This window comes from Buteo buteo, chromosome Z, assembly GCF_964188355.1.
Source record: "Buteo buteo chromosome Z, bButBut1.hap1.1, whole genome shotgun sequence".
Classification (NCBI taxonomy): domain Eukaryota; kingdom Metazoa; phylum Chordata; class Aves; order Accipitriformes; family Accipitridae; genus Buteo; species Buteo buteo.
Window position 1 is genome coordinate 12,927,919 of NC_134204.1, and position 14,354 is coordinate 12,942,272.

Genomic DNA, 14,354 nt, shown 5'->3' on the forward strand with positions numbered 1-14,354 from the left:
CAAAACAGGATAATTTGAAGACTGTATTTAATAGCACAGGAAAGAAACAGAATTAAATTCCCTCAATTAGATAAGATTGCTGCAAAGAAATGAACTTGTAGCTTAGTAAAATGTGTAAGTTTTGCCTCTCTGCAGGCTATAAAAATTAATGCTTACTAGTTGAGGTCTTAATTTATTTGAATAATTTGGTTCCTATTTAATTGCATTTCTGGAGGACTGAGAATAAATAGAAAAATATCCAAAGTTTGTTTATACTGATATAAACTTTTCCCAGACCTTAAAATACCAGGGGAATTTTCTTCCCAAAGAAAGCTTAGATTGATTCCTGATTTAATCAGTTGCTAATCGTCATTAAAATCAGGGTTTTATATGGTGTCTTAGACCCAGAATAACCCTCCTGTGGTTAACTCTGTACCATCTGATAGTACCCTCCATAAGAGACAGACCAAGAAAGTAGTCAACAGGTGACAAAAGACACCACAGAAATAGGTGATAACATATTCCTATGTCTTTAATGGAAACATTTTGTTACAATTTAGGTTATGTGATATTCTCGCATTTTTAAAATGTGTGAAAGAAAATGCACAGAATAAAAAGTCAAAGGACACCAATGAATGTAGATATTTTAAATGATCAAGTCATAAAAGAAATAAAATACATTACACAAATAAACAAAGGTTATATCCACAGTCATGAATATGCACTCTCCTCTACACAAAAACAATAAATAAAATCACATTATATGCAGATAGTTCTACTTACATCAGTACAATATACTATGCAGCTTTCCATTTGTTTTCTACCAAACTGGTACTAGGTTTCTCTGTTGTCCAGTATTTTTACATTAATAATGAACAGTATCACTGAAAAAAGGGGACAAAGTTAACGTCCACAGTGTCTATCCTGAGTCCTCTTAGTTTTCTGATAATTACACCCTATGCACAAGAAACACAGCAAATTCTACCCATTGCCTTAATCCTGCGACTCCACCCAAGTCTTCACAGCACTTTAACACCCACACAATAAAGATGACATTGTTATTAGGTAAATACCCAACCTAAGGGCATGGTTCCCCTGAGCAGGTCCTATGCACCGCTTAAATCCTGTTTAAATTTTAGGTTAGGGGGCTATGTGAGATTTAAAAGGTGAATAAGCTTTCTGCTGAGTCTCTAAGAAAGTAGATATTGAACAATAAAGACAGTGTACTGTGCAGAAAGAGCTTGATCCCATCCTCCATACAGTCAATAGTATCACCATGGGAGTATAATCAGTCCCTGAGTATTTTCCCTCTTCTTTCTCCCTAACTCAGCTGGACAGATATTTTCCCTGTATTCTCAACAGATCTTTTCATCCCTTGCATCCTATACTGCAGAAGTCATCACAACATCTGCCACAAAGCTACATAAGGGAGATACTAAACATGGGAGGAAATATTTATCATCTCACATGGCACCAAGATAAATGACCACTGATTAGTAACTGTGATACTGGCTTTTCAGTGGTGGCTCGTTCCTCTGTCACGCTGCATATGCAAGTTCACAGAGAAAGAGAAGTCTGGATCATCACCAAGTATGAACCAACATAGTTGTGCTCATTATGTCTGCTGACAGTTTAGTATAACTAGCAAAACCTCTGTTCATAGTTTTGGGGGCAGAATTGTGTGTTCCCTGCGCATACCAGTTGAAATTACAAAAGAAACCATTAAAACAAGATTATTTTTTTAAATAACCTTTTTGGTACATTTTCTTTGCTTGCTGAAGTGTCCTCTAGAAACATTCACATGACAGAAACACCAAGCAACAGTTCACACAGAGTGGATTTTAACCTTTCAAAGATTTAACACCTAATGAATCCACATAAGATTTCTGAAGTACTATAGCTTAACATACAAACTTTAACAGTGTCAGGTTATTTTGAATATTTTGCCTTTGATGCAGAATATTAACTTAGTGGTTAGTAAGAGATTTTGAATGAACTCTAAGCCTCTCCTTTTGAAAGCTAGTTTTGTATGCTGTAAATGTGGTGTATGTCAGTTGGGAGTCATTCTAAAAGGTAAATTCTGGAAGAAGGAATACCATAATAAAACAGTCTATGTAATGATACACTGGACATAATTAAACACTAGCCCAAGAAAGCCTCAAAGCCATGGCAGCATTATCTTCTTGATCAAAACCAGCAGTAACCTCATAAAACCACCAACATTAACCTTTATCCTTTCCTCCTCTATGGGTGAGATAAAGGGAGAGCTGCATTTATGCCAGACTTAAGGCTTCACTGGGGCAAACCACAGTGCTTAGGCTTCCTGCCATTCTCTAGAAGAGAAAAGACACTATCAAAGTCTGCCTCACAGCTTGCTGACCCCTGGAGACAGCCAGGTCTGAGGTCTCTCACAAACAGCTATTTGTTTTAATTTCAACAATCATTTTCCATCAGTCTCAGAGCTCAGATGTTAAAAGGTATCTGAGAATGGGAAAAATACAGGCCTCAAGCCATCTGAATTAATTTCTGCCTCTAAGCAGGGATATGCACAGTGCAAACACTTCCATTCTTCCACTTGAAAGGTTTCACACACACACAAATCTTTTTGTGCTTTCAACAGCAAGAAAGAAAGGGGGGGAGGAGAGGAGACACACACAACAGATCTGAAGGTGAAACTTTTTCCAGCATATCCTTAAAAATATATTCTAAAAAGTAACTTTCATGTTTCTTTGTTTCTAAAAAGGGCTAAAGCTGCCTCCTACAAAACATGCACTTTGCTGAAATTTGTCCCTTCATTGCTCACTGTTGTGAGACAAGTTACTAGGGCATGTTGCTGACCAACAGAAAAGGTAATGTACCATTAGAAACTTGTATTTCTGTTCGCATATGCCCTGCTTGGGGAGTGTGGCCACTAGATTTGATGTCATTTTAGAGCAACAACAATTAGGTTAAAAAAAAAAGACTGGGTGACATCACCTGACATCATCTGACCATGCCTGGACTAGTGCATTTTCTGTGAGCCCAGTGGTGCCCAGTAATCATTTTAGCTTTAATGAGACTGCTTCTATAACCACAAAAAATTCATAGTGCCAGCACTGGGTGTTTTTAAAAGGAAAGGATGCCAGCTGCAAAATTCAGATTGAAGTTCTGAAAGTTTTTGGTAAATCCAATTTTTCAACTTTGCTTGCTTAAGACAGGCAACATCAGACAATTCTGGGTCTAGATCTCCGATAAAGACTGGTGTGGCCATGGGTCAACACAAAGTGTGTTGGCAGCTGAGCAGCATGGCGGCAATGAACAATGGCTGAAATTATGTAAAAGCCACCTCTCAGTGAAGAGGGAGCTTTTCTGACTAAATGATGGAAGAATGGCTGTCTCTTTTCAAAGTACATCGGAAGCTAGAGAAGAGAGCATGAAAAAAATGGGGAATTCAAGAGTATTCAATCTACCCTGGGAGAAAATGAGGAAAAATAACCTCAACTGCTTTATTTAAAGAAACAGAACAGCTACATGGCTACTCTAAAGCACAGAGGAGGGTAGTGAAGGATGTGGAACTGTCTTGAGCTCCGGAAAAGATGGACTGAATTGCCAAAGAAATTTATGACCAGGACTATTAGCTTCCTGTCTTTGATGTCTATTCTTGGCTTTCCAGAAGCATTATGGCATTCATGAGGTGAAAATCGCACTGGAGCCAAGGTCAGCTAAGGCTGATGCAGCCTGTTCTACTGCAAAGCTGAGAAATTCACTCTGAACTGCTTCAAGATGCTGACTTTAAAGCCTGAAGACACTTCACTGAGGGCCTGAGCTTACTTCCACTGAATCAATGAGAAGTGTTTTTCATCAGCTTAATGAGAGTGTGATCGTATCTCCAAGCCAAAAAAATTAATCAGAATCACCCTCCCAGTAAAACATGCTGTCAGAGAGTACACTCTTATTTTGTCCAGCACAAATGTTTTCAAAGCATTAGCTGCACCTTAATAATTCACCATTAAAACCCAACAAAATACTTTCAATAATGCAATAAAGCATTTCTTAAAAACAAATGTAAATAAATCAATAAAATTTATTTCCAGAAGTCAATGAATATAACTCTTTAATAAGCTGAATTCTGACCACAGTCTTGAAGGTGCACAGCACTCTCAATCAAAAGTTTTAGCAATGACTGAATGTTCTCAGAACTTAGCTGTGTTTGGTCTTCAGTGAAGCACATCACAGAAGGAACTGGTAATTAACTGGTGATGGTGGTAGTCACAAACAACTCAGGACACACACAACTGTTCATAAACAAAACTTCCAGAACTACCAATGGCCCAGAACAAAGGATCTAGGCATCTGGTTCTAAAGTTGTGGGTCTCAGCATACAAAATCACAGGTACTATTGAAAATTTTGCTTTGTCTTTGTCAACTTGCAACGGAAGTCTTCATGTTGAAGATAGGAGGGTGGAAGTCAGGTAATTTGTCCACAGAATCCTCAAGAAGAGATTCTTGTTTGAATCAGCTATTAAGCTGACCAATATCTGGTAATTTTAAAAAATGCTAAATTAGCAGAATTTGTCAAACTTTGAGAAACAAAAAGTATGAAGCCACTAGTTCAATTTCAATTTAACAGGCACAACTGTAAGATTTAGCAATAAACATACGGCCTATGGGGCCAACCTTTCTCCGATTCAAGCACATGGCAAGATTCCCTTTGGTTCAGCCATGGCCAGCATCATGCCCTTTGGTCCCAAGTGAGCAAAGCACTTAGAAGCTGAAGTTGAGCATATTTTAAGTGTATTCTAAAGTGCTGAGCTGACTCAAGGCCCTCCTTGTGCTGCTCTGTAATACAGACGTATGTTTGTAATATGGGCAATTTGTTGAAGCCAAAAATGTACATTTTCAAAACTCTTTTGAGAATCAATTATTATTATTTTGATTAGACATTCCCTTACGGAGTTTGAAGCCTAAACATTGTGGCATTGAGTTAATGCAGATGAACCAGAAAGGAAAAGTGCATTAGTTGGTAAAGAATCTCTCTGCTGAATAATCTAAACTCAAGGCATTTTTTGATCTATGGTCCATAGAAGACCTGGGAACTATTAGCAAGAGGCCTGTGAAAGGCAGCTAAGAAGAGCAAGTTTTTTTATGCTATACAGTAATCTACTTATGTGAAATGTCTTAAATGATCTCCACAGTTCCATGGGAAAAACACACAGGTAGGTGTGCATCAATTTAGAAAGATTAAACCCCATTGACCTAAAATGTTCTAATGTGCAAGAAAGGTTCACCTTCCTTGAGAGGTGCTGGAATGTAAAATTGTGGCTAGGCCTCCATCAGCATCCCACCAACAGACATCTCATAAAAACACTTCTTGAGGTCATGATTAAAAACCCTACATAAAACTGGAGATCAGAATTATTATCTTTTTAATTAAAAGTGACCTTTCGCTATAGGTTTTTTTTTAATAAGTTTAGTTATAGTAAGATGACGCAATAAAAAAGCTGTCTAACAATTTATTGTCCCAGCCACATTTCCTGGCTCAGATATTCTGGTCTGACCTGACTGTGCATGGCACAGGAAAAATGTCAATCTACACTACTGTCTTGCTCCCTAACCAGTGACTGTTTGAGTACTAGTTCACACTGCAAGGCAAGTCATGACAAACATAATTTCAAAAAAAGTTTATGCTTCAAATCATATCCTCTTTTCCTACATATTTAAAAATTTTTCTTCCTTCTTTCTGTAGCAAAGTAGTCAAATGGGTAAAAGAAAGTAAAAATGCTGAAAGGTATATTTGCAAAACAAGAAGTAGATCAAAACTCCCTTTGAAATTGTTTTAAAAAAATCAAACCTTAAGCATGCCCAGGGGCTAGACAAACTCAACTGCTTGAAAAAAATTCCAAAAATTAATCAGGAAGTCTTTTTTTCTCCCCAGCTCCACAGCAGTATGAATGCTGCTCTAGCCTACATTCTTCTCTGGTGCCCATGAGATAAGGAGGTTACTTCAGAAAACTGTCCGTTGACAATTACTTTGGCTAAGGCACCTTTGCAGAAGTCATACAGGCCCAGACTGGGAAATGGGATGATGTAAATCTACCGTGTGACCAACAGCTGTTACGGTGAGTCCTAAAGACACCAAATCTACCTGGCCTACATCCACCACCTTTAATGGAGCTGCCCAGACGGGCAGGAAGCCCTGCCCTCTGGCTGCCTGGGACATGGGACAATACTTCACAAGGGCAGGTGACGAACCCCTGCATACGCTAAGAGACAAGTGAAACGCAAGAAAAAAAAGTCCAAGGAAATACTCCATGGGGTATTTCCCCATCAACAAATAAAAGGCAGCAGAAAGAGGACAAAGCCAGCTTTCACGCTTCCTTCACTTCCAGCTACCCCAAAATGGTTTCTCTCAGTTGGCACTCTGGCTTCTCAGGGCCTAGAAGTTTTGTAGAACACAGGCTTCAGTGCCAGTTTGGAGATTAACTTTCAAGTCTGACTATGACTGCTGAGACCAGAAAGTTCTGCTTATGAAGTCAGAATAGGATAAACTAAAAGATTTCATGCACTAGAACCATAGTCATAGCTGGGTTTTCCCACAGATGATATTTTTACGGGTCTTCTTCACCACATCTGTAATATGTACTGTTCATTTCCATTTCTTGACTAGAAAGTGCAGAGCTCTCCTTTGTCTAGTATAAAATAACCTGTCAGTAGCTAATTCATCACAGATTCAGTTTTGCTCCTGGTAAGTCAATGACAAAAGGGATACTGATGGCAGCAGGATTAAAGTCAGCCCTAGAGTAGTGTTTTACCAACCCGATCCCTGAAGGTAGTTGTTGCATGTTTAACTGTACACACATGAATGGTTAGTCTCACCAACTAATGTAGGACTATTTAACACGTGAAAAGTTCATTATTTTCAGGATCAGGGCCACCATCACATAGACAACTCAATAACTGCATTCCTATTTTTTAAATAACTATTTGAATGTTGTACATGCCTGGAGAAGAAAGTGCGACAAAAAGTCTGTTACCGTCCACAAAGTCACTTCTCTTCCCCTAAATACTGGTCCTAAAATGTATTTACAGCTGTTGACTTTCCCTGCATGTTACTCTTATCATAAAAAATATGTCTTCAAAACATCCTCTCCCTTAATTTTTAATCCTACCAAAGCAAAAATAGATACTTTAATAGAAAAATACAAGATAAAAAATATCCTAAAAATAAAATGGTAGCATGGAATGTCATTTTTACACAAAAAAGATCCCCTTTTGAATTGCCTCAGCTATACAAACACTTTCGTATTTACAATTTTGGATGCAGTCCTGTGCTCACTGAAGTTAATGGGATTTTGCCATTGACTTCACTGGGAGCAGGAGCAGGCTCTACCTGGACTATATTTGCCTTTCTGAAAAGTCATGGCAGTGGAGAGCAAAGAGCATGATAAAACACATATAAGACTGAGGAATTAGCCAGTCCTCTCAGGAGGCCTGACTGTCTTCCCTCTCACTATTTCACACCAGTGAAACTCCTCATCTTTCACTGGAGTTTTTCCTAACTCCCTGCACCTACGAGGGAGAATCAGTGCTTTTGATTGTGATACTACACAAACAAGGAAAGAATGGTTTGTGTGTGTTTCCACCTGCCTGACTTTCTCAGTGGAGTAAATTACACCCAAGTGCCTGTTCCCTCCCAGAACTAAACTCCATATGCCCAATCTTGTATCCCCTGTAATTAATGGCAATGATTCAGTGATGCAGGATCATACCCCAAATGAATCCCTTTTTTCCCTTTGACAGCAACCAGCACCTGTGCCTGTGAAACCATACTTGATACCCATGGGTGAGATGCAATTAAGGAGGTGGTAGGAGCTAAAAAAAAAAAAAAAAAAAAAAAAAAAAAAAAAGGGAACAGAATGAGGCATTCCCCATCAACTAAACCCATATCTGCTGCCCTTAATATATGCCTTAAGAAATACTTTCTTTACATATTAAGTACATCCTATAACATCAAACTGCATCATTTTCTTTCTTCATGAGATGAAAGGCCGTGCGGCATATGTGATTACTAAATCATTCCTGAGCTTCTGAAAGAAATTAAGACAAAATTACTGCTTAAAAGAGTGAGTTCTTCAAGAGCTTCTTCTTTTTACACTGATGTCTTTGGTTGTGTACTTTTCCCTAATTCTTTTTTTTTTTCCCTAGGAAGAAAGGGATTCTTTTTCTTCTTTTTCTTTATGCAGCAGAAAAATGAGATCTAATGGAGTCTTCACGTAACTGCCGATGTTTCCCCATGTTACAGTCCTCTTGTCGAGTTCTTCTCTCAATAGTTATTCTGTATTTCTTTCTGCATGAAAGGAGAGGAACAGAGTGAGAAATCCTTCTCCAGCTATAGGATAACAGGACTTCCCTTATAAAGAATGCCTGTAGGGGACAGCTGGGTGCCAGTTGAAAAATGAAATGTGGCAGAATGTGAAACCCTGGTCAAAGATTAAAGTAGTTTGCCTCGAAACATTTTACCCAGGCTCAAGAATGCCTGTTAATTTCTACACGGCAGTCTCAAAGCACCAAGACACAGACATTTGCTTCTTTGAAAATTTCTGATCTAAGTGATTAGGAAGTTTTTGTGAAGTCTCATGTGAACTGTGTCACATCACTGCTTAATATTGATCAAAGCCAAATTTCTTTCCCGTATACGGGGGGGGGGGGGGGGGGGAGGAAGGGGGGGAACAGGGACGGGACGCACTTTCAGCAGAGTTCAAACAACAGATCTGACTCCTTATTCAGTTGGGTTTCTCACTGAAACTATGTATTAACTAACTAATCCTCCCTTTTCCCTCTGAGAAAGCTACTATGTTTGTAATGTCAGAGGAGGTAGTATGATGAATTAAAAAGGGGATGTAAAGGATAGAGAAGAAATAAATACAATTGCCTATGCATTAAACACAGTTTTTCCTGTGTGTCTTCCTCTACGGCCTTTTGAAGAATACTGTTATGTTACTTTATACATCAAACAAGGCCTCTGCCTGCCTTTTAGTTTCCCCTTTAGTAAACAAATCTCCCCCCCAAATCATAAGAAGATTCACTTTTATATTTTATGGATTTATGCTCCTACTGACTTTCAGGACCAGTTTTTCAGAAGGGTCTGAAACCCTGTATGCACATTAGTCCAGCCCCATGTGCATACAGTACTGCTTGTGCAGATGCATGACAAAAAGCTTGTATGCCAAGGAAAGCTCTGCTCCACTTGCACGTGTAGCAGGAGTCAGAGCTAGATATGTAGTAGTGGAAGAATAATTTTCAAAAAAACAAGGTTTTAATTTGGTAACATGGCTCAATAGAAAATAGGAACCTAGAAGTTCTGAAAAGATTCTCTAGACATTTGTGTCTATCAGTAGGCTCCAAAATAACTTGAAAAACCTATGTTTTTCATTTATGTATTTTCAAGTCAGATCCTTCCATAGCTTAGAGCATGCACAGTAGTAGCTCATGCACAAGGACAGGACTGCATTTTAGCAATGTAGCTCTTTAAGTTTAAATCCTTTCAAAGCTACATTATCAGAACTACCACCTAGATCTTTTAACAGTTTGCCTGCACACTCAAAACTGTGTTTGCATGTTCATTTGTGGTAATTACAGACTCAAATGAGATGTAATCAGAAGGCACATATGCAGTTTGAAAGGTGCAGAAGCTGAAGGTACAAATTACTTCCAGGCACACAATTGATAGACCTACATTTCCTGAAAATCTGACCCATTCATCCTGATACACTATGTTTCATATGTTTATTCTAATGGTGGAATTAGAGGGTTGTCCCTATTCCTGCTTTGAGTGAGTATAATCAGATCTTCAGAGTGAAATTCACCCATGTGCCTTTACACATCTCCAACGTGCAGATCCATCTGACAAGTACTCACAGCTTCCTTCAATGGAGAGAAACAGGCATTTCTAAGAGGCATTCTTCTGACCTGGTTTAGCTCTTACATGAGGATGACATGAACTGCGCCCAAAAAAGTACTCATTCCTCCCCTCTCATCATAAATACAAAGACTCAGATTGAGCTGAGATGTGTACATCTACTTTTACAGATAGCGACCTTTGCTCACATAGATTTCCAATCCAATTCTTTGTGTCAGATGACTACGAGTTTAAGTCCTGCTCCTAAAATGATGCTTTACATAGTTTTATAGCAGCTCAGGATACGTCTTTTGCCTCATTTCTTGTCCTCACATACCAATTCCCTCCCAGTATCAGCAATGCCAAAAACCACACCTAAAAATTATCATCTCAGATTGAAAATGTATAAAAGATGCAAGAACCTCTGATGACATACAATATAAAGACAGACTTGTATTTTCTTTTTCTTTTAAAGACAGTCTTTAATTAGTCCCAGCTAACTTGTCTCAAACCCAAACAACATATTATATAAGCACCAAACACATGCAAGAATAAAACCACCCTGCGGAATTTCAGTTGTAAGCACCTGATGAATAATCCTGGTTCTGGGATCTTTTGAAACCCTGGTGGTGTGCTGGTGAATTGAAGCAGTTTTTGCTTGTTTCTTTTTGTTAATATTTTTTTTATAAACAGATATTTTTATTGGATTGAATTATTTGATTCTTATATGCAGAAGTTAATTCTATTCTCCTATCTGCCTTTTCTCTTCTATAGCATAAAAGGATAAATTACAGTACATATAAGATGCTGAACATGTATAACTAATTTATTCTGTCAAGGTAGGATCAACTCTCAAGACTTTAGACTTGCTGACTAGCAATGTCAGAATTATTTTACTTAAATAGGAATAAAACACTAATCACCCTGCACTGACCTCAGCTTATTAAGTTAAATGCACAGCTTTGAAATCCAAATGTTGTCTTATACCAAAAAAGAATCTCTTTCTAGCTTCCAGTACAATTCCACTCCGTACTCAAAAACTAAGCATGGTACCAGGCAAGTGATATAAATCTGTTGCATGATCACAGCCTGCACAATTGTACTGGCAAGGAAAACCAAACAAAGAAGGCTTTCAAGGCCAGGGCACTTTACTAAAGCAACTGTGAATGACTGGAACTCACTGGAATTACTTCCAATGAGTAAAGAGATGTAAGTGGTTACAGGATAAGGCTCTGAGTCAATAAAATGATTTGGCTATACACAAAAGGACAATCAAAGTGTGTTCACTGTCTTTGGTGGGAATGTTACCACAGATTATTATGGTGCCTCTCTGTCTCCCATCAAGGATGTGCTGCCAGGAGCTGAGAGGTTTGGATGATGAGTAAAGAGTTTTACAGAACTTTCAATGAATTGGACCAACCTGAAAAAGTAAAAAGCCATTAGCAATCCTGCTCCAAGCAAGGCTCCCACAACTATTCCTGTAACTGCTGATTCTCCTAGACCACCTGCTTGAAAAGTGGAAAAATAAACAATCAGGGTTCATATTGAGAACTATTTGCATTCACATATTGGAAAATACACACAACTAGGAACAACATCCAACATCAGATAATAACTAAAGCCTTTCAGAGTTCAGGACTCCATGGGAACCTCTTCCTTAGTTCCAGTTTCTGCATGTTTTTGTCCTTGTTTTCTTTGGCGTTAAACAAGACCCCAAGATCAGTGTCAGAGGAAGACACAATTCTAGAGATGTGATACACAGGTATGTTGTTAAGAAACGGGTCTGGACAGCTTGGTCTGAATCATAACACAGACTGGGATTACAGTAATGTATATACTAGGTATCACTACTGAATATGTCCCAAGTCATTATAACAGAAACAAACTCATTTCAACTGGTTTAGCATCATAATCCTCTATCACTCAGGTTTATTAAAATGATTGTATGATTATCCAACAGCTCCTCAATTTTTTTTTTTTTTCTGAACCTATGTTTCTAGTTTCTAGTTAAAGCCATATGAACTTTGCCTGCCTCCAAATGTCAACAGAGGCAGAGCAGGGACACAGTGGCTGAAGTGGAGCCCAGATAAGGACTGTCACCCTGCAAAGTGTAGGGCAGCTGAAGAACAATGGCATTTTCATGTCGGTTCAGCCTGCTCCCTTTTCCATGCCTACCTGGGTTTGAGGAAAGGAACAGAGAAATATTAAGGAAATTAAACTGCTCCCTCCTCTTCATTTATCCATGACCCTTTGAGGGGATTTTGTCTGTACATCAGGCTGTCTGGAAGGAAAAAGGTGCATAGCTACACCATGCTGAGCCTAGAGGCTATGGCCTGGAAACAGTCTCTACAGCATGTGTGTACACACAGGTTTTTCAGGGATTGAAGAATTATCAGGCTGCAAATACCTTTTCACCGCAGGGCTAGCAATTTGTTTGCTGTGAAAAGCTAAGACCACCTTTTGCCACTGATTGATATCTTCTTACCCTTACCTCCTTGCAATGTCCTGCTCACTACAACATGGTCTGCAAAGACAGCACGCTGGAAAACAAGGACACCTTCTCTGTGGAGTGTAGTCCCAGTCTTGTGGATTCACAGGCGTTGACCCATTCAACTGACTTCACTTCTCAGCCTACTGGGCCCCTCGCAGTGCCTTCTCATAGCATTGAAAATCATACTGCACTGGGAGAACACTGCTCCCATCAGCACTGGCCTCCCCAGCTGCTAATTATCAATACGATTATACTCTTCTTTGGGGCTTCAGTTATATCCTTCTTTCTGGCTAAAAGAGATTTTACCTTTTAGCCCCTGGAAAGTCCTAAAGCCCCCAGGGTCCTGGGCTGTGCATCAAGATTACTGTCATATTTAATTTCAGGGAAGTGATTCAGACCAATTGCTACCCACAGCTGCCACACCTTAATTTCCCAAACAGTCAGCAGAGACATAGTCACTATGGCTCAGCTGGACAACTGTGCTAAGCAATTTAATATGGCCCGTTATGCTGCATCACCACATGGATTCCTCTCTCTGACAGCCTGCGCAGAAGCATTAAGTCACTAAACTTACATGATTTACATGGTGTATTGTTTGTGTGCTCTGAAACTCGGCTTTCGTCTAGTCGCAGCCTGCCGTGATTCCAAGGATATTTCACATTTGATCGAATTTCAAAACGCCCCTGCTTTCCATAGTAGTCCCCAATAACCTACGCAAAAAAAGAAACGAATGAGAAGATTTTTGTATCGACTTAGAGAAGTAAAACAAACAGGAGAGCAGCATCACTCATTTGAACTCCTGTGGCAGGATGTTGAATCACAGAGAATAGCACTGAAGGGGTCTGAGGAAGGTTATGTAGTGTATACTCTGCCCCAGGGCAGGATCAGCTGAACAAAAGCATTCCTGCCAGATGTTTGTCTAACCTGTTCTTAAAAGCCTCCAAAGATGGAGACTTCACAATTCCTATAGGCAATTATTCTGGAATTTAACTGTCCTTACTGTCAGTTGTTTTCCCTAACATGTAACCTAAATCTCCCTTGTTGCAATTATCCTTCACTACTTACCGAATTGCCAGGGGACTTAGAGACTCTTCTTTTCTGAAACATTGCTTTACATATTCACAGGCTCTTATCTGGTCTGCCCTCAAGCAGAAGCTTCTCTTGTATATAAACCCAGTTCACATAAGTTTTTTTAACCCTCTGAATATTCCTCCTACTCTCCCTGGGCTTTCTTCAATTGCTCCATATTGGGTTGAGTGCTCAGGACTGTCACCCAGTTAAGTGAAAGTATCATTTCAAGTACCTTGTGTGCTGAGGTTCCCGACTACACACTCCAGGCTGGACTTTTCTATTTTGCATGGATCTGGAGGTACTTGACCATGTTCAGCTAAAATCTTCAAATCTCCTGATGAACTGTGGCACAGCCTGTCATCCTCCAGCTTGTATTTCTGCAGTTGTTGATATTTCCACAGAAAAGGCCTTTCATGCTTATTATTCTGGTAGCATGGCAGGACTATTATTTCAGACCAATTCATCAAGATACTTTAGAATTTCGGTCCTGTCCTCAACAGTAAATCCAGACTTTACTCAAGATAAAGTGTTGGATCTACTGCAAAGCTGTGGGACTAAATTGTACTAACAGTAGTGGGTTACTCATCTGAAAATAGTTCCAAAAAAATCTATGTACAGTAATAAAGGCCAAATATCATGACACTGAAGTAGTCAGAAGTGGTGGCAGAAGTGTATCAAAAGACATATTTGTCCTATCATGGATAAAACCCTAATATACTAATAAACTGGATTTAGAATTCAAGCCACTGACAGCCTGTTCAAATTTTTCACCTAAATTTCATTTTGAAGGGAAAGAGTTAAAAGATAACTTTTGTCCTGGTTAGATATACAAAAGTAGTTTTCACACTAAATAAAGGAGCTAATTTCTCTCCGAGTTTTGCAACTGGGAGATAAATCCTTAGAAGAAAGACTTTTTTAACATTTGTCCAAAAATGG

The 14,354-nt window shown here is 39.0% G+C and overlaps 1 protein-coding gene across 1 annotated transcript in view; it reads right to left on the reverse strand.

Moving 5' to 3' along the window:
- Positions 1-490: 490 nt before the first annotated feature.
- NPR3 (natriuretic peptide receptor 3) overlaps positions 491-14,354 on the reverse strand; it is a 48,658-nt gene continuing 34,794 nt past the window's right edge. Inside the window, exons 6-8 of the mRNA XM_075021566.1 lie at positions 12,922-13,057; positions 11,277-11,364; positions 491-8,305 (exon numbers count right to left, since the gene is read on the reverse strand). Of these exons, the coding sequence (XP_074877667.1) occupies positions 8,194-8,305; positions 11,277-11,364; positions 12,922-13,057 (336 nt within the window). The 3' untranslated portion in view covers positions 491-8,193. The remainder of the gene's footprint in view (positions 8,306-11,276; positions 11,365-12,921; positions 13,058-14,354) is intronic.